A 24,589-nucleotide genomic window follows, 5' to 3' on the forward strand; every position below is an offset into this window, starting at 1 on the left:
CCTCTTCCTAAAATATTCATTAAATTAAATTTAACTTTTTTTTTAATCAGGGTGAAAATTTTGACACCATTGTCACCTGGAATTTAAAATATTAAATTTTCTAAAAAATCTGGTCAATGTGACATTCTCCAGGAAGGTATATTGCGTCTGAAAAAAGGGGGGGGGGGAGTTTTTCCCTACGAGGCGCTGAAGTAGGGAAGTTGCCCAAACGCTTCCTCCTTAGCCTCCGTAATGAGGGTTTCACGAGGCGTCTTACTACATTATATAATGTTACGATGCTCCTCAGCCACCACAGTACTTGGCCTTGTTAGCCAATCATGGTCTTCCCAGCTGCTGTTAAGATGGTGAATCAGGGAGTTGTTATATTTTGTATCCAGTAACGATCATTCAGCCTTAGATAACATAATTATGTGAGCAGACTCGTTATCATATGTGTATCTGCCTTTGGTTTAACAATATACATTAGTATGATTATATAGACATGGATACAATCAATTAATCAGTTGTCTTTAATCTCTTTCTACGTATGTCTATTACCATGTGATTTCATGTATGTCCGTGTGATTAAAATATCTAGTATTAATACATATTTTGCTTTCATTGTGCATAACTTTCCCAACCACTTGGGCTGGACGGTAGAGCGACGGTCTCGCTTCATGCAGGCCGGCGTTCAATCCCCGACCGTCCAAATGGTTGGGCACCATTCCATCCCTCCCGTCCCATCCCAAATCCCTTTCCTAACCCCTTCCATGTGTTATATAGCCATAATAGCTTAGCACTCTTCTCCTGATAGTTCCCTGCACAAAACTGACAATCTGCAGCCACTATCATTAACTCTAATTACATCACGTATATCACTCTGTTAACTACTCTAAAATTAATCAGTATTACGAGCACTTGTCATAGCTCGGAGGATATAGTATCCCCAGAGCAGTCTTTACACTTTAAAACGTAAATATCATAACTAACCATCTTTAACAAGGCCGTGAGAAGTCTTTTATTTCTAGATTATTCACCCAAAATGATTTATTAAGAAACATTACAAGTAAACACGGAAGATTGTCGTTAACTAGAACACACACTAGATGGTGAAGGGACGACGACGTTTCGGTCCGTCCTGGACTATTCTCAAGTCGATTATCTATAGAACGTCGATTGTCTTGACAATCGACTTGAGAATGGTCCAGGACGGACCGAAACGTCGTCGTCGTCCCCTCACCTTCTAGTGTGTGGTCTGGTCAACATTCTTCAGCCTCGTTATTGTGACTCCTCGCCTGCACGGAAAATTGTTTAGAAGCTGAGGAATAATCTTGATAAAATAGTCAAATATACATTGCAATGGGGCAACTCTATAGCAACTCCACCACACATAAACGCGAGGGAGAAGATATCTTAGAGTCCAGACTGGAGGACACAACGAGTCCTTGACAAACACACACACACAAACCCGATAATTTCTGATACATATGCAACGTTGACAAACATGCGCTAAGCTCTCAATAACCTGGGGAGTCATCGCTACAATATACAACACATGGAAATCAAACTTAGGAATATATTGAGCACTCGCAAAGAGCTCTCATTTAGTCAAGGAGATGGTGGGTGTATTGGATCTAAATACAAGAGAAACTTGTGTTTATCTCACCCAACTCTTCCTCCACATTACTGGGGTGGAGGGGTTTAGCTCCTGGGCTCCCCCTCCACTCATCAGCGTGTGGAGAAGATGGGCGCCCATGTTATCTTCCATTACCAGGATTAAATCTATTAGAACCCGCAGTTCCCGGCGACTCATCAGTTAGTGTACAGTGCAGGAAGCTCGGATTAATCCCACACAGGGAAAACACTCGAACACTATGTCTGGCATCAGGTAAAACTGTGTATTCACCAATCTCTACTCACCTATTTGTGCTTGCGGGGGTTGAGCTCTGGCTCTTTGGTCCCGCTTCTCAACTGTCAATCAACTGGTGTACAGGTTCCTGAGCCTACTGGGATCTTTCATATCTACTCTTGAAACTGTGTATGGAGTCTGCCTCTGTGTATGGACTCTGGAGTGTGTGTGTGTGTGTGAGTGTGTGTGTGTGTGTGTGAGTGTGTGTGTGTGGGTGTGTGTGTGTGTGTATTCACCTATTTCACCTATTTGTACTTGCGGGGGCTGAGCTTTGGCTCTTTGGTCCCGCCTCTCAACTGTCAATCAACTGGTGTACAGATTCCTGTGTGTGTGTGTGTGTGTGTGTGTGTGTGTGTGTGTGTGTGTGTGTGTGTGTGTGTGTGTGTGTGTGTGTGTGTGTGTGTGTGTGTGTGTGTGTGCGCGCGTGCTTTCCTTGCAGACACGACGCTGAAAAAAATACATAGTTCTTGGACCCCTCCTCCTGTTTCAGGAAGATCAAACACATCAGGATCGGATTCTTGATGTGTTTTTCTTCCCGACATTATAATGCTATATATAATATCCATCGTCACCTCCCTCAATTCATTATATATCGGGGCCTCATATATGGGACCTGATTACGGGCTATTCATGCCCGTGCCACCTTTTGGGTGGCTTAATCTTCATCAACCAATCAAAGGGACCTGAAACTGGATAGTAGCTCCTTGCAAACATACAACTTAACTGTCCCTATTTTCCGCTTGTTATAACTTGTAATAAAGTTGTTACAACTTGTAATAAAGTTGTTACAACTTGTAATAAAGTTGTTACAACTTGTAATAAAGTTGTAACATCTTGTCATAAAGTTGTTACAACTTGTAATAAAGTTGTTACAACTTGTAATAAAGTTGTTACAACTTGTAATAAAGTTGTTACAACTTGTAATAAAGTTGTTACAACTTGTAATAAAGTTGTCACAACTTGTAATAAAGTTGTTACAACTTGTAATAAAGTTGTTACAACTTGTAATAAAGTTGTCACAACTTGTAATAAAGTTGTTACAACTTGTAATAAAGTTGTTACAACTTGTAATAAAGTTGTTACAACTTGTAATAAAGTTGTTACAACTTGTAATAAAGTTGTTACAACTTGTAATAAAGTTGTTACAACTTGTAATAAAGTTGTAACATCTTGTCATAAAGTTGTTACAACTTGTAATAAAGTTGTTACATCTTGGTATAACGTGTTTATGACGTATTAAAACGTTACTACAACTTGCTATATTGGTTGTTACAACTTGTTAGGTGTTAAAACTCGTTCGAAAGTTGTAGTTTCGTCATGTATGTTTGGCGGATTAAGGCCACACATATATTGAAATCATATATAATCACATGTCACATATATAATCACATATAATCATATAAATCACATATAATCAACACCTAACCTTCTGCTCTATATATGGAAGAAATTATCAAACATTTAATTTCAGTTGCTTGATAAAGAATTTATAGATTTAGATTTTAATGACGCTAATTAATCTTACCTATTTGTCCTTGCGGGGGTTGAGCTTTGGCTCTTTGGTCCCGCCTCTCAACTGTCAATCAACTGGTGTACAGATTCTTGTGTGTGTGTGTGTGTGTGAGTGTGTGTGTGTGTGTGTGTGTGTGTGTGTGTGTGTGTGTGTGTGTGTGTGTGTGTGTGTGTGTGTGTGTGTGTACGTGCCTTCCTTGCAGACACGACGTTGATAGAAATACATAGTTCTTGGACTACATACTCCCTCGACGCGCACATGGGTCAAGATATTGGTTTTCAAATCGATTTTGAACTCACTATACTGTTTTGATGGGACAGGACGCCTGTGAATATATATTTTTAGGCTTATGACGAGGTCTCTCCTAGGTCGAAATATTGATTTTTTCCCCTTCAAGATGTAACGCCACACTTGTTACCTGATTCCCAAGTACCATTTTACTACTAGGTGAACAGAGGCATTAGGTGAAGGGAAATGTGCTACCGAGACCGACCTTCTTAAAAGGTCAGTTAGGCATTTTGTAGACCTCTTCAGACCTACTCTAGACCTCTTTACTGCTAGGGGGAACATAGACATCAGGTAAAAGATAATGTATCACTGTCTTGCCAAAGAAATTGATCCCAGGATAAAAAAAATTAAGAAATTGCCTCCCAGGAGCCAGTCGGCCGAGCGGACAGCACGCTGATCTTGTGATCCTGTGGTCCCGGGTTCGATCCCGGGCGCCGGCGAGAAACAATGGGCAGAGTTTCTTTCACCCTATGCCCCTGTTACCTAGCAGTAAAATAGGTACCTGGGTGTTAGTCAGCTGTCACGGGCTGCTTCCTGGGGGTGGAGGCATGGTCGAGGACCGGGCCGCGGGGACACTAAAGCCCCGAAATCATCTCAAGATAACCTAAAGATAACCCCACTTCAGACGTCGTTTAAAAGATCATCAATGAATATTCAAAGAAAAAAAACAACTTATTTATTGCAGGCGATGAGTCACAATAACGTGGCTGAAGTATGTTGACCAGACCACACACTAGAAGTTGAAGGGACGACGACGTTTCGGTCCGTCCCTTCAACTTCTAGTGTGTGGTCTGGTCAACAACTTATTTATTGTACTATAAAAATTCCTCCCGAAGTTCGAAGTTGTACCATTATATAAAAATTAACGAAACACATTTTACGTAAAAATAGGTCGTGTGTAGTAATCTCTGTCGGAAGGAGAGAGTTACGACAGTCATATTTTACACGCATAAAGAGCTTCAGTATAGTAATGTTCGCAGCACAAAAGAGTGGTATTAGTGCTCTGGAGTTTGGTCTGCGAGCGGAAACTCTTGCTTCCTTATATATAACCCTGATATAACCCTGATATAGCGATATACCCTGGACAGGTGACGTTAATATGCTCTTCCTTCATATTTACGGTCTATAATAACTTTTAAACAAAGAGTACAGCGTTTACGATAATAAGAATTAAAACGAGGGTTTAAGAAGTGGCTATTTTAAGCCTCGTGTGGAGCGTAAGTCACTAAGATGTACTTAAGATGTGTTTATATATGGTTAGTCTTAAGCTCCTAAGATCCGCCTTAGCACCCACTTATTCACTAATGCAATGACCCTATTTAAGCTGTTAGTATTTCCTATGGCTGGATCATTGTTCGTGTCAGACACAGATGAAGTGATTTGTATAAGTCACTGATAAATATAGTTTCTAAATCTAAATTTAAATTAGACTGTGTATAATTATAGTGATTGCGTGTTATGCTGTTATCACTTTGAATGTAGCACAATTTGAATTTGTTTGGGTTTTTGAATATATTTGTTTTATAAAACTCTTGATTGAATTAAAAAAAATCTGTCACTGTATTCACCTAGTATTATTCACCTAGTTGTGTTTGCGGGGGTTGAGCTTTGCTCTTTTGGCCCGCCTCTCAACTGTCAATCAATTGTTTACTAACTACTTTCTTTTCCCCACCGCACACACACACACACCAGGAAGCAGCCCGTAACAGCTGTCTAACTCCCAGGTACCTATTTACTGCTAAGTAACAGGGGCATCAGGGTGAAAGAAACTGCCCATTTGTTTCTGCCTAGTCCAGGAATCGAACCCGGGCCACAGGATTACGAGTGCTGCGCGCTGTCAGCTCAGCTACCAGACCCTGTGCGTGTGTGTGTGTCTGCATACAATCTATGACATGATTCAGAGTAGCTAACAGATGGAATGCATTAGGCAGTGATGTGGTGAGGCAGACTCCATATACATAGTTTCAAATACAGATATAATAGTTGACCAGACCACACACTAGAAAGTGAAGGGACGACGACGTTTCGGTCCGTCCTGGACCATTCTCAAGTCGATTTTGATAAGGGAAGGAAGGAGACAAGGCAATAAATGGGCAAGAGAGAGGTGAGGAGAAGACTAACTCTCTGTTTTCTAACATTTCAAAAGGAAATTCCTTCTCTTAGCGAAATCGACTTGAGAATGGTCCAGGACGGACCGAAACGTCGTCGTCCCTTCACTTTCTAGTGTGTGGTTTGCTCAACATATTTCAGCCACGTTATTGTGACTCATCGTCTGCACACAGATATAGTAGAACCCCAATAGGCTCAGGAATCTGTACACCAGTTGATTGACAATTGAGAGGCTGGACCGAAGACTCCGAAGCTCAACCCGCGCAAGCACAACTAGCTGAGTATGAACTGAATGTAGACCACTAGTCTACTACAGGATAGGAATATTTCCAAACATTTCTACAATTACTCAATTACGTTTCAAACTTCCACCAATATTCTGTCCTACTCCGCCGTACTTCACCACCCCGTTCTTAGAACTTCAGAACTTTGCGTCACCCTAACGAGCTCTGATGGCGAGGGCCTTGAAGCACTTGACACGGACTCTCTTAACAACTTACCAACTGAATAAGAGTCGTGCCAGAAGCAACATATGTGCTTTAAACCATCCAAGTGTGTGCCTCACATGGGCACCTATTTATTTCCTGATTTTCCACTATATGGAATTATAATCAACCATGTGCTTCTGATGGGCAACACGTTGCGTCGATGGTAATATTGAAATAAATTATTGTTTTATTCAGTGGGCCGATCAGAATAGATGCTAGATTTGGACTAGAACTAAGAGGACGCTGAAAGGTCTATGTCCTTGTATCTCTACTGGTTACTAACGTATACCACACGCACGCACACACACACATACACACACATTATTAGAAAGAACTTTTTTAATGTCAGAGTGATTGACAAATGGCATGCATTAGGAAGTGATGCGGTGGAGGCTGACTCCATACACAGCTTCAAGTGTAGATATGATAGAGCCCAGTAGGCTCAGCAACCTGTACACCAGTTGATTGACAGTTGAGAGGCGGGACCAAAGAGCCAGAGCTCAACCCCCGCAAGCACAAATAGGTGAGTTCAACTCGGTGAGTACACAAGGCCTCTGCGAGACATATATCTCAGGTCGTTGAAAGTGTTGAACTGTTCATTTCCCTCTGGGTTCAAAGTTCAAGAAGCACGCTTTCCCCAGCGTAGAGTCCGCGCCATCTACGCGGCCAAAACGTCTCCACTAACTTGTTATTCTCCTTTCCTTTGAAGAATGATGTTCACGTTCGTAAGTACTTGCGTAACTGCTTCGTGAATCTGGTCCCAGGTTCTTCGTAAGACGTCTGTGGGAGGGGTGATGTTCCCCTCATATTAAGTATCTTGGTGACCTATGAAGGTGGAGCCCCCCCCCCCCCATCATTATAGTTTACCAGGAGACCTTTTTTTTGAGTGCTCAAAAAGTGTTTATTCTGAGTGCTCTCAAGACCCGGATGATAGTTGAGTGTGCAGGCGAGGAGTCACAATAACGTGGCTAAAGTAAGTTGACCAGACCACACACTAGAAGGTGAAGGGACAACGACGTTTCGGTCCGTCCTGGACCATTCTGAAAATCGACTTGAGAATGGTCTAGGACGGACCGAAACGTCGTCGTCCTTTCACCTTCTAGTGTGTGGTCTGGTCAACATAGTTGAGTGTGGCTTGATAAGCTCTCTTTCCGGTCAAAGAATAGGAGACAGACTAAAAGTGATTTTTTTTACCCATTAGGATAAACCCTGTGGTCCTAGAGACTTTCCTCTTCCATACGACCATGTACTCCAATCGTCTCCAACTCCAAGTCTTTCTCCCTGAGTCATCCAGTCCCTCAATAATTCAGATTTTGTCTTTTACACTCAAATCCTTCACCTCACTTTGTACCTTAATCACCAATTCCGACACCAACTTTATCCATTCTTCACCCTCTCGCCCCCTGCGTTATCCAACCATTTCACCTATTACCCATTTCAGTTATCCTCTACTGCCTCAGTTCCCCTCTCTTCCTCATTCTATTCCTCACCCACTCTCACTCTCCCAGAGCCTCTCTCACATATTCAAACCCTCCTGCATCCATTTTCTCTCCCCTGTTCCGGTTCTTCATACCCATTCCATTTCATCTATTCCATCACCCACTCCGCAACCCACTTCTTATTCTGTCAGCCATTCTCACCTCTCTCATCCACTCCCGCATACTACGCCAGCCTCTCCTCTCACACATTAGTTAGCCTGTTGACTCCTCATTATCTTAATGCGTTATACCAACCAACCGGAGACTATTTGCTCAGCTTAGCCTCATGTTTTATTGTCATCGTAAAATGAGTTCTGTGGTAGTAGATTCTGCTGCTGCTGCTGCTGCTGCTGCTGCTGCTGCTGTTGCTGCTAATACTGCTGCTGCTGCTGCTGCTGCTGCTGCTGCTGCTGCAGCCGTTGCTGCTAATACTGCTGCTGCTGCTGCTGCCGCTCCTGCTGCTGCTGCTGCTGCTGCTGCTGCTGCTGCTGCTGCTAATACTGCTGCTGCTGCTGCTGCTGCTGCTGCTGCTGCTGTTGCTGCTAATACTGCTGCTGCTGCTGCTGCTGCTGCTGCAGCCGTTGCTGCTAATACTGCTGCTGCTGCTGCTGCCGCTCCTGCTGCCGTTGCTGCTGCTGCTGCTGCTGCTGCTGCAGCCGTTGCTGCTAATACTGCTGCTGCTACTGCTGCTGCTGCTGCTGCTGCTGCTGCTGCTGCTGCTGCTCCTGCTGCCGTTGCTGCTGCTGCTGCTGCTGCTGCTGCTGCAGCCGTTGCTGTTAATACTGCTGCTGCTGCTGCTAATACTGCCGCTGCTGTTGCTGCTGCTGCTGCAGCCGTTGCTGTTAATACTGCTGCTGCGGCTGCTGCTGCTGTTGCTGCTAATACTGCCGCTGCTGTTGCTGCTGCTGCTGCAGCCGTTGCTGTTAATACTGCTGCTGTGGCTGCTGCTGCTAATACTGCCGCTGCTGTTGCTGCTGCTGCTGCAGCCGTTGCTGTTAATACTGCTGCTGTTGCTGATGATGATGCTGATACTGCTACTGTTATTTATATTGCTGCTGAAGCAACTGTTACTATAGGAAATGCTGCTCTTGTTTACTGTTGAGCATTTAAATCTACATTACAATTCATTATGTACAAAATTACAATGTTTGATATTTGGCGTTTCTGGACGTTATTGGCCTTACTTTGTCCTCTCTATCAGCAACTTGAAGATAATTATCATCTGAAGACATCAATAGAGATAGGTCCTCTCCTAAGAGTTCTACCTAGGTACCCCAGTACAGTGCTGAGGTACGTAGGTTGACTTATTTCCAGTTGCTCCTCCTCTTTTGATAATAATATATTTTCTTTGAGATGCTTATGTGGTGGGATGGGCTTCTTTAAAAGTGTCTGGCTGTTGTGGCTGGCCTTGGGCACACTGTGAACCTCTGGCTGTTATGTCTGGCCATAGCCACAATGTAAATCTAGTACTCTGGATGATTTAAAACCCACGATAACCTGACACCCAAAATCCACTCTGAATGTACATCAGGTCTTCATTCAAGAGCCTGATTAATGATATTTCGTCTTAAGTTAAATAGAAAAAGGATTGGAACTCATTACATGTTTACATTCAAAGATTGGATAACACCTTACACATACACTCTGGTCCATACCCTGACCTCAGACATCCACACTGGCAGAATTTAAGAACTGAATGAATGGGGAATTCAAACAATGATTTTTACATTAGTGATTAGAAGAGATAAACTATAACACTTTACGTTATATCTAGGACCAGATAATATAGTTTGTGTCTAGTTTAAGTGAATTTTTGGGTGGGTGTATTCACCTAGTTGTGCTTGCGGGGGTTGAGCTCTGGCTCTTTGGGCCCGCCTCTCAACTGTCAATCAATCAACTGATTTCTCCCCCCCCCCCCTAAAACACACACACACCCAGGAAGCAGCCCGTAGCAGTTGTCTAACTCCTAGGTACCTACTTACTGCTTGGTGAACAGGTGCATTAGGATGAAAGAAACTCTGGTCATTTGTTTCCACCATCGCCGGGGATCGAACCCCTCTGTGGTCACCATTGATTCTATATTATATAAGAGAAGACTTTGTCATGGTCCAAAGTCATGGAAGAATAGAGGGTGGGCAGCAGAGAGGGTGGGCAGCAGAGAGGGTGGGCAGCAGAGAGGGTGGGCAGCAGAGAGAGTGGGCAGCAGAGAGAATGGACAGCAGAGAGAATGGACAGCAGAGAGAATGGGCAGCAGAGAGGGTGGGCAGCAGAGAGAGTGGGCAGCAGAGAGAATGGGCAGCAGAGAGAATGGGCAGCAGAGAGAATGGACAGCAGAGAGAATGGACAGCAGAGAGAATGGACAGCAGAGAGAATGGGCAGCAGAGAGGGTGGGCAGCAGAGAGAATGGGCAGCAGAGAGAGTGGGCAGCAGAGAGAATGGGCAGCAGAGAGAATGGGCAGCACACAGGGTGGGCAGCAGAGAGAGTGGGCAGCAGAGAGAATGGACAGCAGAGAGAATGGGCAGCAGAGAGAATGGACAGCAGAGAGGGGTGGGCAACAGATCTACAACAGCAGGTGGGCTAAACATTACAACACAGATAATAAATCAAAGATTACAACCCTGACATGTCTAAGTCCATATACAACTCTTAACCCTTAATGAACAACTCCCATAAACAAATGAACGTGAAACTAAAAGACTCTAATTAGAAATATGAAAATAAAAACACGAATAAAAATTTGGGGAAGACAATTTAAAGAACAAAAAAATTCAGTAAAGCTAAAAGTATTTGTAAAGTGCAGACAACAAGAACTAATAAATTTGAATGAGCTGAAACATGTTCAGACGAAATTAAAAAACAACTAAACAAAAAATCATTAGAAATTTTTTTTAGTAAACATAAAACAAATGACAAGTCAAGGAAATAATTAACCTCTTTTTTATGAACATTAAATGCATCGTTCCATTAATTTAACATGATTTAACATTTAACATGGCCAATTTGTTGAAGCCTGTTGTAATTATCTTGACAAAAACACAGAATAATATATTCCTTCAACTTGTATTTGTTACAAAAAAAAACACGAATATGTTAGCAAATTTGATCTCGTTAATTTCGAATAGACATGAAACAATAGACAGCAGTTAGGACTATCGAAAGATTTCTTATTTTTTTCGATGCTAGAGATTGTAATGAAAGGAACAAACATATGATATTAAAAGGAATATTTTAATGCATATGAAGCAACTAAAAAATATATAAAACAAACCAGTATTCCGGAAGACCAATGACCTTCATTGAGAAAAAAAACGAAGAGAAACGCTGTAAAACGAGAAAAAACATATACATATTTTCCTTCTATGTAATGGCGAAAGGAAGTTACAGACAGGAAAAAAAACAGACTCGTTGCTTTTGTTTAAAAACTTCATTGAAATGCATCGTGCTTTTTAATGCCATAGTCGAAGCGATATCATGGAGTTTCCTCGACCTGTACAAAAGTTGTTAAAAATGTTAGTGGCATACATAAGTGATGAGAAGTTTTCATAATCTGTTACGAAGCAGAAAATCCCGTGTCAGCACCACACGGTGGATTTATTAAATAAATTTCTCCTTTTCCTCAAGGACAAATATATTTCTAATGCAGGTGATGAGTCACAATAACGTGGCTAAAGTATGTTGACCAGACCACACACACACTAGAAGGTGAAGGGACGACGACGTTTCGGTCCGTCCTGGACCGAAACAATCCAATAATCGACTTGGGAATGGTCCCAGGACGGACTGAAACGTCGTCGTCCTTTCACCTTCTAGTGTGTGGTCTGGTCAACTTATTTCTCATCGAAATAAGTTGTAATAAATAAAGAGGAATAAACTAAACTAAACGGTAGGAAATACGTTTTCCAATTGCAGAACAATAAACTTTTTCATCTGGGTAAATGCAATTTTCACCTGTATAATGGTAAAAATAGCAAGAGCAATTGAGAGTTTTATGGTTAAGTTAGAGATAAATGATTTTTATCTCTAACAGTCTCAATTGAAGGGAAAATGGCGATTCATAAAAATGCAGCATTGACAATTGTATTAAACATATTTTTTTCTTATTTGCATTTTATTCGCAAAATAATAATACTTTTCATAACGCTATTATAGGAAAAAATATACAGAAAATTTTACTATTAACAGAAGAATGACTCCCACAGGTTCTGGCCATGACAATGTCTTCCCCAAATTACGAAACAAAATTCATACTCAATTGTATTTTTGGCAATATTTTTTACAATTACAATTTTTTACAATTTTTTACAATTTTTTACAGTTTTACAATCGCGGCCACCAATCTCGAAACTCTAGAATCTTTTCCCTGTTTCTTTGTGAATTTTCCAGGTTTCATATATGACGTAACTTAGAGATTCCGTTTTAATATACGTGATTGTCTTTGGATTCAGCAAATGACTCCTCAACTGTCTGCCCAACCAGTTGAGCTGGACGGGAGAGCGACGGTCTCGCTTCATGCAGGTCGGCGTTCAATCCCCGACCGTCTACAAGTGGCTGGGCACCATTCCTTCCCTCCGTCCCATCCCAAATCCTTATCCTGACCCCTTCCAAGTGCTAAATAGTCGTAATGGCTTGTCGCTTTCCCCTGATAATCCCCCACCTCTCCTCAACTGTCTAATACCCATGACTCTATTCAGAGACTCATAGTGATTGGAGCATTGGGATGAAGCAGTCTTTGCGTCAAGGCAGCCAGTCACGAATGCTGACCAATCCCAGTTCAGACACGAATGCCGACCAATCTCAGGGTTGTCTCGAATGCTGACCAATCCCAGGGCAGACGCCATGATGCGTGACGTCTCTGGTTACATCTCATTGGTCACCACACATCACCTAGCGACGCAGTGGCAACAAATTCGCCTCGCGCTTCGCGAATGATTTAGCCCAGGTTCGTATCCAGGCCAAAGAGAGGGTTGACTGGGCGCCAATCCTTAGCTGAAGGGACGACGGCGTTTGGGCATCATATCTTCAGCCTCGTTATTGTGACTCGTCGTCTGAAACTGGTGATTTTTTTTTTTTTTTTTTTTTTTTTGCAAAAGTGGGTACAAGAACAGACGATTGCAATCCCCTGTTGCAAAATGTATATGTACAAAAAAAAAAACACAAAACAAAAAAAATTACGTTACGTGTGAAGCTTCGTCGAATCTCGTTGTATCAAAATTTTGTTTCACAAAAATTGTAAAACTAAATTGTTTTAAAATAAAATACAGAACAGAGTAGTGAACAAAAATAACCCAGACGATTTTTACAGAATAAAATAAAATACAGCAACATAGTTGTAAGAGAGGAACAGGAATATGTGAACAAATCCACAAAAGGCCGTGACGAGGGTTCGAATCTACGTCTGAAAGGATTCCCAATCCTCTTGAAACAGGAACATGTGTTATTCGTTACACTTAAAGAACATAGAGTTTGCTGAACACTTCTGACTGTTTCCAGAAAGCGTCCAGGATGCAATTTACTAATTCCATTCACTTGGGCTGTTGGAAACTCGAACTGTGGTCCCCAGGCGAGTAAGGCCGAAGCTCTATCGACTGGGCTATGAGTAGTCCTTAATAAGGAATTAATTTTTGATTTATTAATTATTTGGCTCAGAAAGTAAGGGCAAAAGAAATTGTTCTGATCTTCTCAATTAATTCATAAAATACGTTGTGGAAAATATGATAACGGCAGGACTCGTCGCTAATTAAATTTTTTATATCAATTTTTTATATCATTTTGATATCAATTTTTTATATCATTTTAATATCAATTTTTTATATTTTTTATATCAATTTTTATATCATTTTCATATAAATTTTTTATATCATTTTGATATCATTTTGATATCAATTTTTTATATCATTTTCATATCAATTTTTTATATAATTTTAATATCAATTTTTGATATCTTCTCGTCGATTTGCCGTTAAGCCTCCGAAGACTGCTGAACCCACGTGCTAGGCCTAGCGTAGGTTCATTGTAGCCTGTAGCATCATTGTAGCCTGTACCATCATTGTAGCCTGTACCATCATTGTAGCCTGTACCATCATTGTAGCCTGCACCATCATTGTAGTCTGCACCATCATTGTAGTCTGTACCATCATTGTAGCCTGTACCATCATTGTAGCCTGTACCATCATTGTAGCCTGCACCATCATTGTAGCCTGCACCATCATTGTAGCCTGTACCATCATTGTAGCCTGTACCATCATTGTAGCCTGTACCATCATTGTAGCCTGCACCATCATTGTAGCCTGCACCATCATTGTAGCCTGTACCATCATTGTAGTCTGCACCATCATTGTAGTCTGTACCATCATTGTAGCCTGTACCATCATTGTAGCCTGTACCATCATTGTAGTCTGCACCATCATTGTAGCCTGCACCATCATTGTAGCCTGTACCATCATTGTAGCCTGTACCATCATTGTAGCCTGTACCATCATTGTAGCCTGTACCATCATTGTAGCCTGTACCATCACTGTAGCCTGTACCATCATTGTAGTCTGTACCATCATTGTAGCCTGTACCATCATTGTAGCCTGTACCATCATTGTAGTCTGCACCATCATTGTAGTCTGTACCATCATTGTAGTCTGTACCATCATTGTAGTCTGTACCATCATTGTAGTCTGTACCATCATTGTAGCCTGTACCATCATTGTAGCCTGTACCATCATTGTAGCCTGTACCATCATTGTAGCCTGTACCATCACTGTAGCCTGTACCATCATTGTAGTCTGTACCATCATTGTAGCCTGTACCATCATTGTAGCCTGCACCATCATTGTAGTCTGTACCATCATTGTAGCCTGTACCATCATTGTAGCCTGTACCATCATTGTAGCCTGCACCATCATTGTAGCCTGTACCATCATTGTAGCCTGTACCATCACTGTAGCCTGTACCATCATTGTAGCCTGCACCATCATTGTAGCCTGTACCATCATTGTAGCCTGTACCATCATTGTAGCCTGTACCATCACTGTAGCCTGTACCATCATTGTAGTCTGTACCATCATTGTAGTCTGTACCATCATTGTAGTCTGTACCATCACTGTAGCCTGTACCATCACTGTAACCTGTACCATCATTGTAGTCTGTACCATCATTGTAGCCTGTACCATCATTGTAGTCTGTACCATCACTGTAACCTGTACCATCATTGTAACCTGTACCATCATTGTAGCCTGTACCATCATTGTAGCCTGTACCATCATTGTAGTCTGCACCATCACTGTAACCTGTACCATCATTGTAACCTGTACCATCATTGTAACCTGTACCATCATTGTAGCCTGTACCATCATTGTAGCCTGTACCATCATTGTAGTCTGTACCATCACTGTAACCTGTACCATCATTGTAACCTGTACCATCATTGTAACCTGTACCATCACTGTAGCCTGTACCATCATTGTAGCCTGCACCATCATTGTAACCTGCATAATTGTAGCCCACATCGACACGGGTGTCCCGCCAATCACACGACGAAACAACGACGTTGCAATAACGTTTCCAACAACCTGTAGTAACACCTAACAAGTTGTAACAAATAACCAGCAAGTTGTAACAACTTTCTAACAAGTTGTAATAACGTAATACTATGGACCGCTACGTTGTGTTTGCAGGAATGAATATATATATATATATATATATATATATATATATATATATATATAATATATATATATATATATATATATATATATATATATATATATAACCGTGGGAGGGCTGTTAAAAGCGCCATTGCAAAAGAAAAATAAATTTGATATAACCAGCTTAACGGCTGAGTGGACAGCGTTCGGGATTCGTAGTCCTAAGGTTCCAGGTTCGATCCCCGGTGGAGGTGGAAACAAATGGGTAGATTTTCTTTCACCCTGATGTACCTGTTCACATAGCAGTAAATAGGTACCTGAGAGTTAGACAGCTGCTACGGGCTGCTTCCTGGGGGTGTGTAACAGAAAGGAGGCCTGGTCGAGGACCGGGCCGTGAGGACGCTAACACCCGAAATCATCATCTCAAGATAACTTCAAGATAACTTTAGTCATAAACATAATTCACATCAAATGTAAATGTCTCAACATTCATGAACTGAGAAGCGGGAAGGGAAGGGAACTATCAGAGAGGAAAGCGCCAAGCCATTACGACTATATAGCACTTGGAAGGGGTCAGGATAAGGATTTAGGATGGGACGGGGGGAAAGGAATGGTGCCCAACCACTTGTGGACGGTCGGGGGATTGAACGCCGACCTGCATGAAGCATAACCGTCACTCTACCGTCCAGCCCAAGTGCTTGGGTGCACGGAGAGGCGGAAAGAACATCTCTTATGCAACGAAATGCTCAACATCCGCCGCTGCTCACCTGTTCACGAAAGCAAACAGGAGGAAAAGTTGAAATTTGTGACAGTCCAGTATTGGCCATTCAACTCTGATCTCATATCTGCATTTTATTAGACTACATCCGGCGCCAATTACCCCGATTGCAAAGGCAGAAAATATGGCCCGGTTTGATCGCAGGATCCAGAGCGTGCAACATTGATCTTCGTGACGCGCGTTCATTAGTGAGAGAACTCTTTTTCTGGGGGATTACATTTCGGACCAGTGTTGATATGGGAGCTGAGCAACTGAAGAGCCAATGTAAACTGAGTGAATAATTGATTAATTTGAATATATATATATATATATATATATATATATATATATATATATATATATATATATATATATATATATATATATATATATATATATATATATGTTGTTGAATATGACCGAAGGAGTAAGATTAATAATTATAACACGAATCTTCTCAATATTTCTTACGTTTTTCTTCACTAGCAGTGAAGAAAAATGTTAGAAATATATATATATATATATATATATATATATATATATATATATATATATATATATATATATATATATATATATATACATTACTGAAAGATATAATATACAACTATTATATATTTATATCTGCATTCAACATGAATTTAGAGAATTATTTCTACTGAATTACACACATTATATACCAAAGCCTTACAATTGTGAAACATATATTTAAACAAATCCTACTGCTTCAAATGTAAATTATTTAACCTTCAAGTAAAACATGTCTTCATCAGACTATCCGAGCAGATTCAGAGTATTATAACATCAAGATTATTATGTTCATTTGTTCTTCCTTAATTTATATGTTGAACATTGTTTGATTTGTTTCATCATATGACATTTTAAGCAACAAATCTGTCTATTGTATTGTAAACAAGTGTAGTAAACTGGTTCATTATAGTGTAGTTAGAAAATACAATTTCGATGCGATTTATTTTATGTTTTATTTTTATGAACTTGTGATAAGCTGGATGTTTTTGTTGACTTGCAATGCTGCCTTTGACACCTTTGTAACAATGGCAACAAATAAATCATATGTTGTTTGTTTTAGTGTTTTTTTTTTACATTTTGATATTAATTTAACAAAGACACGACATTCTATAACAACGCTGTTATGTTCGCTCACACACACACACACACACACACACACACACACACACACACACACACACACACACACACACACACACACACCTCAAGAACCTGTACACCTGTTGATTGACGGTTGAGAGGCGTGACCAAAGAGCCAGAGCTCAACCCCCGCCAGCACAATTAGGCGAGTACACACACACACACACACACACACACACACACACACACACACACACACACACACACACACACACACACTTGCCACACGTACACAGAAGTGTACATAAGGGTCTTCGTAGTACAGTTGGCTTCGTTCTCGATTCGCAGTCGGTGATCCCGCCTTCGATTTCCTGGTAGAACACAAATGGTTGGGCACATTTGCTTTCACCTAATGGTCCTGTTCACCCACGGTAAACATGCGCCTGGGAGTTAGGCAACTGTTGTGGGGGTTGTATATATATACAAAGGATTCCTGTGAATACTAGATCACATCACTACACACATACACCCTAAATATAATGCCCGGTGCTCAAAATGCTAGACACAACAGGCAGAACACGCACGAGTAACGTTGAATCAATGTTGAAATAACATCATTGACGTCGCAGCGTTGCTATATCAACGCCATTTGCCCAATATGAGCCCACTGGGGACTAGAGAGTCGGGGATTGAACGCCGGCCTGCATGAAACGAGACTGTCGCTCTACCGTCCAGCCCAAGTGGTTGGGAATTACGTCCGTAGTTTTTCTCACACCAGTCAATGTCCGGACAGAATTCAGAACTCTGGACAAATTAGCTTTTCAATCTTTTATGCATTAATCGTCAGAAAAATGAGTCAGATAAACATATTTCAATCAACCGACAGATGTAAAAACCCTAAAAAAAAATCATATCATCTTAATATAAGAATCAAAATTTAATTTAAATTACGCAATTATTTAAATTTAAATTCTGCATTACATTATGCAGGCATCATCCAGGTATGCAATAAATTCGGTTTAACACGCAAACAGTACTATAATGGACACCGCTTAACACCAGGAACTAATGCAACAGCACTGTAAACAGCAGGATAACACCAAACACTGTAAACAGCACGATAACACAACACCAAACACTGTAAACAGGACGATAACACACACCACCAAACACTGTAAACAGGACGATAACACACACTACCAAACACTGTAAACAGGACGATAACACACACTACCAAACACTGTAAACAGGACGATAACACACACCACCAAACACTGTAAACACCACGGTAATACACACTACCAAACACTGTAAACAGGACGATAACACACACCACCAAACACTGTAAACACCACGATAACACACACTACCAAACACTGTAAACACCACGATAACACACACACTACTAAACACTGTAAACAGGACGATAACACACACACTACCAAACACTGTAAGCACCACGATAACACACACTACCAAACACCACTATAACACACGATAACAAACGAGATAGCTGAACAACAGCCCTTCGTCATCCACATCGAAAGACAAAGGTGAAAACGCCGCCAAAGCGGCAGGAGAAAATATAAATATTTCCCTCTGCGGGGAATGAGAGGAATGAATTATGGGGCACAAGAAAATAGAAGCACTTGTTATTATTGGAAAAAGAAGATAGAAACATAACAGTGTGAGACTTTTTGAGGCTGAGAGAAGTGGGTCAATTGGTGAACAATGTGCATGTGAGGTGATTGCTTTGGGGGCGATATTGAATTTACCTAAATTTACCTGAGGGCCATCATCTATTCAGTGGCCTCCACAGAGGTGACACTGAATAGAAAAACACCGTTTTTCCTGAATTATAGTCCAGGGTTTCTAAGAATTTATGTCATGGTAGGAAAATATGTCAAACCTCATCTAATTAATGAATAGTAATTGGCAATTTCGGGCAAATGGGCAACACCTTATAAAAACAGATTTACAAATAATGGGAATATGAAGAATTAACATCTGAACACCTGATGAAATTGGAGCAAGAACCGGTGAATAACAGACAATTACGAGGTTATGTACATCCTGAGACCTAGAGAAGGTTTAGAAGATTACCAATATCTAAGAAAAGTGATAAGAAATATCCATTAACCAATCAAAGCACAATCAATCCAGCAATTGAACAAGAAGTGCTTGAAAATTCCTGATGAAATACTCTTGAAAAGGATGAGAATGAGAACAATTAGAACAATATTGCAATGAATTTGTTGACACACAAAGTGTTTGATAGCATACTGAGTGTCACATTATTAGCTTCCATTATCTTTATTAATGTTTGCTTTGTGGAAACGGTGCATGACATAGACGTTAATAAAGGCATTAAATGGAGAAGCAATTCACATACAAGCACTGAATATTATCCTTAGTAATCCTCTCAAACAATTCGACAAATTTAGATAATCTAAATCCGAAATTGTATTGAAAAGTATTTCAAATAACGCTTCTCAGTTTTTTAGCATTTGATATTACGTACTGACTTTATACAACACAAAATATAATTATTTAATTTATGTATTTTATCTGTATAACGAATGAATGTAATTTGTTTTTTTTTCAGTGAGTTTTGTGGCAATAAATCTTACGTATTGTCTTGTCATCTCGTGGCGATTGGGTCTGGGTTGGAGTCTTGGCTAAAGAGGATTAACAAGGCGCCAATCATTAACGGCTCGCGCCTGTTCACCCAGAAGTAATTGGAGAACTAGTTGTTAACTGAGCACTGATCTTTTTCCCATAAAAAAACTAGTTGGGTATGGCTAACTTACTATGAGCTATAGGCAAACGAGGAGCCACAATAACGTGGCTGAAGATCTGTTGACCAAACCACACACTAGAAAGTGAAGGGGACGACGAAGTTTCGGTCCGTCCTGGACCATTCTCAAGTCGACTGTGAGAATGGACTTGAGAATGGACACAATCGACTTGAGAATGGTCCAGGGCGGACCGAAACGTCGTCGTCCCTTCACCTTCTAGTGTGTGGTTTAATCAACAGTTCTAAAAGTGTTAGTTCTGTGCCGAATATAGTTCACATTAGCGGAGTGCACAGTCTCCAGAATTACAGTTTTATTCAGATTCTACAACAGTATACTTCAGCTTGTCAGAGGAGTCGGAGATGATGTTTCTCAATGATAATGGAAGCTGTTAGAATGTTGTTATATTAAGTGACAGCAGAAAGACGAATGCTTCTCACTGCAAGGTGGACAATTCCTGTTAATTACATTCCTTATTTAGTAATAATAAACTAAGAGAAGAGTTTGTATTTCTATAACAGACAAAGGATGTCGTGTCTCCATCTTCTGATGTGTCGTTTGGTCATCATAAGCTATAGGATAACAAAGTTATCAGCCTGCTATCAGGAGTCAGAAGTAGACTAGTCACTAGTTATTAGTGGCTTAATAAAGTAAGGTTCAACCACAAGTACTATAAATCACTTTAATTAGTATACACAGAAACCTCGACAGCTCATTATCCTGCCCAAATAATCATCTCTTAGCTAGCAGGTCTTTACTCGATCTCTGAAGGAGTAAGAGGAGCAGGGAAAGGCTTATCTGACGAAAAAGACTAGCTAATGAGCCAACGACGACGAGAGTCTTTGCAAACACTTCAGTCGTTCATGGTTACGAAGGTCATGGTCTGTTATAGAACCTCCTGCCTGCACTCACCTCCACAACATGAGAACAAACAGTAATAAGAGATCATTACCCACAGTGGCATTTTCCCAGTGTGAGGCAAACACACTAATGGATGCCCTTCTGCTAATGTATACAAACACACACTAATGGATGCCCTTCTCCCAATGTATACAGACACACAATAAAGAGTGCCCTTCTCCCAATGTATACAGACACACAATAAAGAGTGCCCTTCTCCCAGTGTATACAAACACACACTAATGGATGCCCTTCTCCCAATGTATACAGACACACAATAAAGAGTGCCCTTCTCCCAATGTATACAGACACACAATAAAGAGTGCCCTTCTCCCAATGTATACAGACACACAATAAAGAGTGCCCTTCTCCCAATGTATACAAACACACACTAATGGATGCCCTTCTCCCAATGTATACAGACACACAATAAAGGGGCCCTTCTCCTAATGTACACAGACACACAATAAAGGGGCCCTTCTCCTAATGTACACAGACACACAATAAAGGGGCCCTTCTCCTAATGTACACAGACACACAATAAAGGGGCCCTTCTCCTAATGTACACAGACACACAATAAAGGGGCCCTTCTTCTAATGTACACAAACACACAATAAAGGGGCCCTTCTTCTAATGAACACAAACACACAATAAAGGGGCCCCTTCTTCTAATGTACACAAACACACAATAAAGGGGCCCTTCTTCTAATGAACACAAACACACAATAAAGGGGCCCCTTCTTCTAATGAACACAAACACACAATAAAGGGGCCTTTCTTCTAATGAACACAAACACACAATAAAGGGGCCTCTTCTTCTAATGTACACAAACACACAATAAAGGGGCCTTTCTTCTAATGTACACAGACACACAATAAAGGGGCCTTTCTCCTTATGTACACAAGCACACAATAAAGGGGCCTTTCTTCTAATGTACACAGACACACAATAAAGGGGCCTTTCTCCTTATGTACACAAACACACAATAAAGGGGCCTTTCTTCTAATCTACACAAACACACAATAAAGGATGCCCTTCTCCTTATGTACACAAGCACACAATAAAGGAGGATACTCTTCTCCAATGTGAACACACACACACACACACACACACACACACACACACACACACACACACACACACACACACACACACACACACACACACACACACACACTAAAGGAAAGTTCCTTCCCCACAGTGTACACACTAAAAATGGAACCCCTCATCCCACCCTTAGCATAAACAAAAGCCAACTCCTTCCGCAACAGTGCGAAAAGTGTCTTTGCTACCCCCCTTCCCTCTGCTGAACGTTTATGATAGGGATTATTGGTGCAATGGACTCCAAAGCTCAACTAACGCATCAATTATAGAACAATTTCAACATGCTCCGAGTCATGCAACATGCAAGTAACGCCGAATATCATCCAATTTCCAGTAATTATCCTTGTAACCTACACTCGGGCCGCGTCCAGTAACCAAAGCCTTGACACCGTGATGGTCTGCTGTTTATGTTATATTGATATCTTTAGGAGCCGTCTATCACGTTATGTTTAAGGGGGCCAACTTACCTCATCTCACAAAAATAGACAATAAATGAAAACTCGTTTGATTTCCATCAAACTTTTTTTTGACGATTTGTATATAAAAAGGGTTTCATCTGGTCCAAGTTTCAGCGTCGTAGCATAAATAGAGAGAAAAAAATATTGAATAATGTGTCAAAAAATTTCCAAAATAGGTATCGTATCGTATTATATCGTATTATAGGTATCGTGTTAAAGACCATACCTATAATCCACAATCATTAAAAACACGAGGAACCTTATTTTTTTAACTCACTTATATTTTCCCCCTGAAGGTGGAAAGGGAGATGACTGGCTAACTTTGCTGTAGCAATTGCATATTTATCCTCTGTTGCATAATTAACCAATTTAAAAGGATATATAATGGACTTTGACTACATTAATGCCTAAATGCCACGCTGGACCTCGGATTTAGAGCACACTGAGAGCTATATGTTAGCTCCAATTGATCCCAACACCCACCGATATGGTCCAGTGGAAAGTGAATGTATCTGAATAATTCAGGGATGCCTGGAACTATCCCATAGGAAGACTCCAATGCTGACCAAACCACACACTAGTCAGTGAAGGGACGACGACGTTTCGGTCCGTCCTGAACCGTTCTCAAGTCGATTGTGGTCCAGGACGGGCCGAAACGTCGTCCCTCCTTTTACTTTCTAGTGTGTGGTTTGGTCCACATATTTCAGCCACGTTATTGTGACTCTTCGTCTGCATAAGACTCCATTGTTTTCTCACAAATTCCGCGATCAGCAACAAGAAAATGGGAATTTTAAAGAGAAAACGCTTACCCGGTGTGACTAGATAGTACAAGGAAGAGACAGTACGAGGAAAAGTAGCTGGGATATGAGGACAAGTAGCTTGGATATGAGGACAAGGAGCTGGGATATGAGGACAAGGAGCTGGGATATGAGGACCAGGAGCTGGGATATGAGGACAAGGAGCTGGGATATAAGGACAAGGAGCTTAGATACGAGGACTAGGAGCTTGGATATGAGGACAAGTAGCTTGGATAAGAGGACAAGGAGCTGGGACACGAAGACAAGGTGCTGGGATACGAAGCCGGAGGGCATCGAACAGCAACCCCGCATGAAGCAAGGCCGTCACGATACCAACCAGTACAAGTACAGATGGATTCGGTGGTATCTTTCATCCCTGTGATCTTCCTTTCCTATATATACGAGACATTCTGACCTCAGAGCCATTGGCAACATATACGATTCTTCATACATGTATCTGCCAATCAATTCTGATCTCATATCCATGTTTTTATTAGGCGTTCCTAGGCACCAATTATCCCGACTGCAAACACCGATAATAGAGCCGAGTTTGCAGGCCAAAACGGAACTAAATACGAAGCTCTATACGAAGCCCGTTTGATCATTGTATCAAAAGCTGAATGCATAGACACACTCACACGTGACATGCAGTTTCATTAGTCAATGGGGAGTTTATTTTTTTGTTTGGGATTTACATTTGGGTTCAGGTATGGTAGTGTTGTCAACGGAAGAGTGGGTCAGGGCTTGTTCAGGGTGTTCATCATGTTCACAGTGACTCATTTATGAGTCCTTCAACAGGGTGTATAAAAAAAACCATGCTCAATAATATATATATATATATATATATATATATATATATATATATATATATATATATATATATTTTTTTTTTTTTTAAAACCTAGAAGGGGTACCACCTCTGGTGCAAATGTAGGGACCCATAGCCTCGGAGAAGAAAATAAAGAGTACTCAGAGAAGACCTTGTGGATCCTCACTGAACACTTTGATATTTTCTTCTCCTACCACCCCTATTCTTTTGTTAAGTGTGTATATTTATCTAACTTTATTTGAAAATGTCATTACACAAAAAAAGTTACAATATTGATTACATACAGGGTACAAGGCTGCTTGTCACAAGTTGAATAGCTCCTCCAGCTCCTCAGATGGCGGGCACGAACCATGGATGCAGTGAGCATTTCCTCTCTGGATTGCCACACTAAGGCGCTGAAAAAGAAAACTGGCAGCTCTGGGGTCTCTTGTTGTTTCG

At 40.9% G+C, this 24,589-nt stretch overlaps 1 protein-coding gene across 1 annotated transcript; it reads right to left on the minus strand.

Moving 5' to 3' along the window:
* Positions 1 to 383: 383 nt before the first annotated feature.
* On the minus strand, positions 384 to 24,102 carry LOC138370531 (uncharacterized). Its single transcript, XM_069334918.1, has 4 exons — positions 24,018 to 24,102; positions 13,753 to 15,324; positions 8,314 to 8,859; positions 384 to 442 (listed from the first exon to the last, which is right to left on the minus strand). Exons 1-4 carry the CDS (start codon positions 24,100 to 24,102, stop codon positions 384 to 386), a joined length of 2,262 nt encoding a protein of 753 aa, XP_069191019.1.
* Between the last annotated feature and the right edge of the window lie 487 nt (positions 24,103 to 24,589).

The sequence above is a fragment of the Procambarus clarkii genome, chromosome 4 (genome assembly GCF_040958095.1).
Source record: "Procambarus clarkii isolate CNS0578487 chromosome 4, FALCON_Pclarkii_2.0, whole genome shotgun sequence".
Classification (NCBI taxonomy): Eukaryota; Metazoa; Arthropoda; class Malacostraca; order Decapoda; family Cambaridae; genus Procambarus; species Procambarus clarkii.

What these genes read in the sequence shown, in the direction of transcription:
- LOC138370531 (XM_069334918.1), bottom strand. Translation starts at nt 24,102, where the DNA reads ATGAGTCACTGTGAACATGATGAACACCCTGAACAAGCCCTGACCCAC. An exon ending in ACCTACGCTAGGCCTAGCAC is followed by an intron (nt 8,860 to 13,752) that starts GTGGGTTCAGCA and finishes AATGCTCAACAG; the next exon opens with TAAACAAGAGCAGCATTTCC. An exon ending in CAGCAGCAGCAGCAGCAGCA is followed by an intron (nt 443 to 8,313) that starts GTATTAGCAGCA and finishes GTTAAACCAAAG; the next exon opens with GCAGATACACATATGATAAC.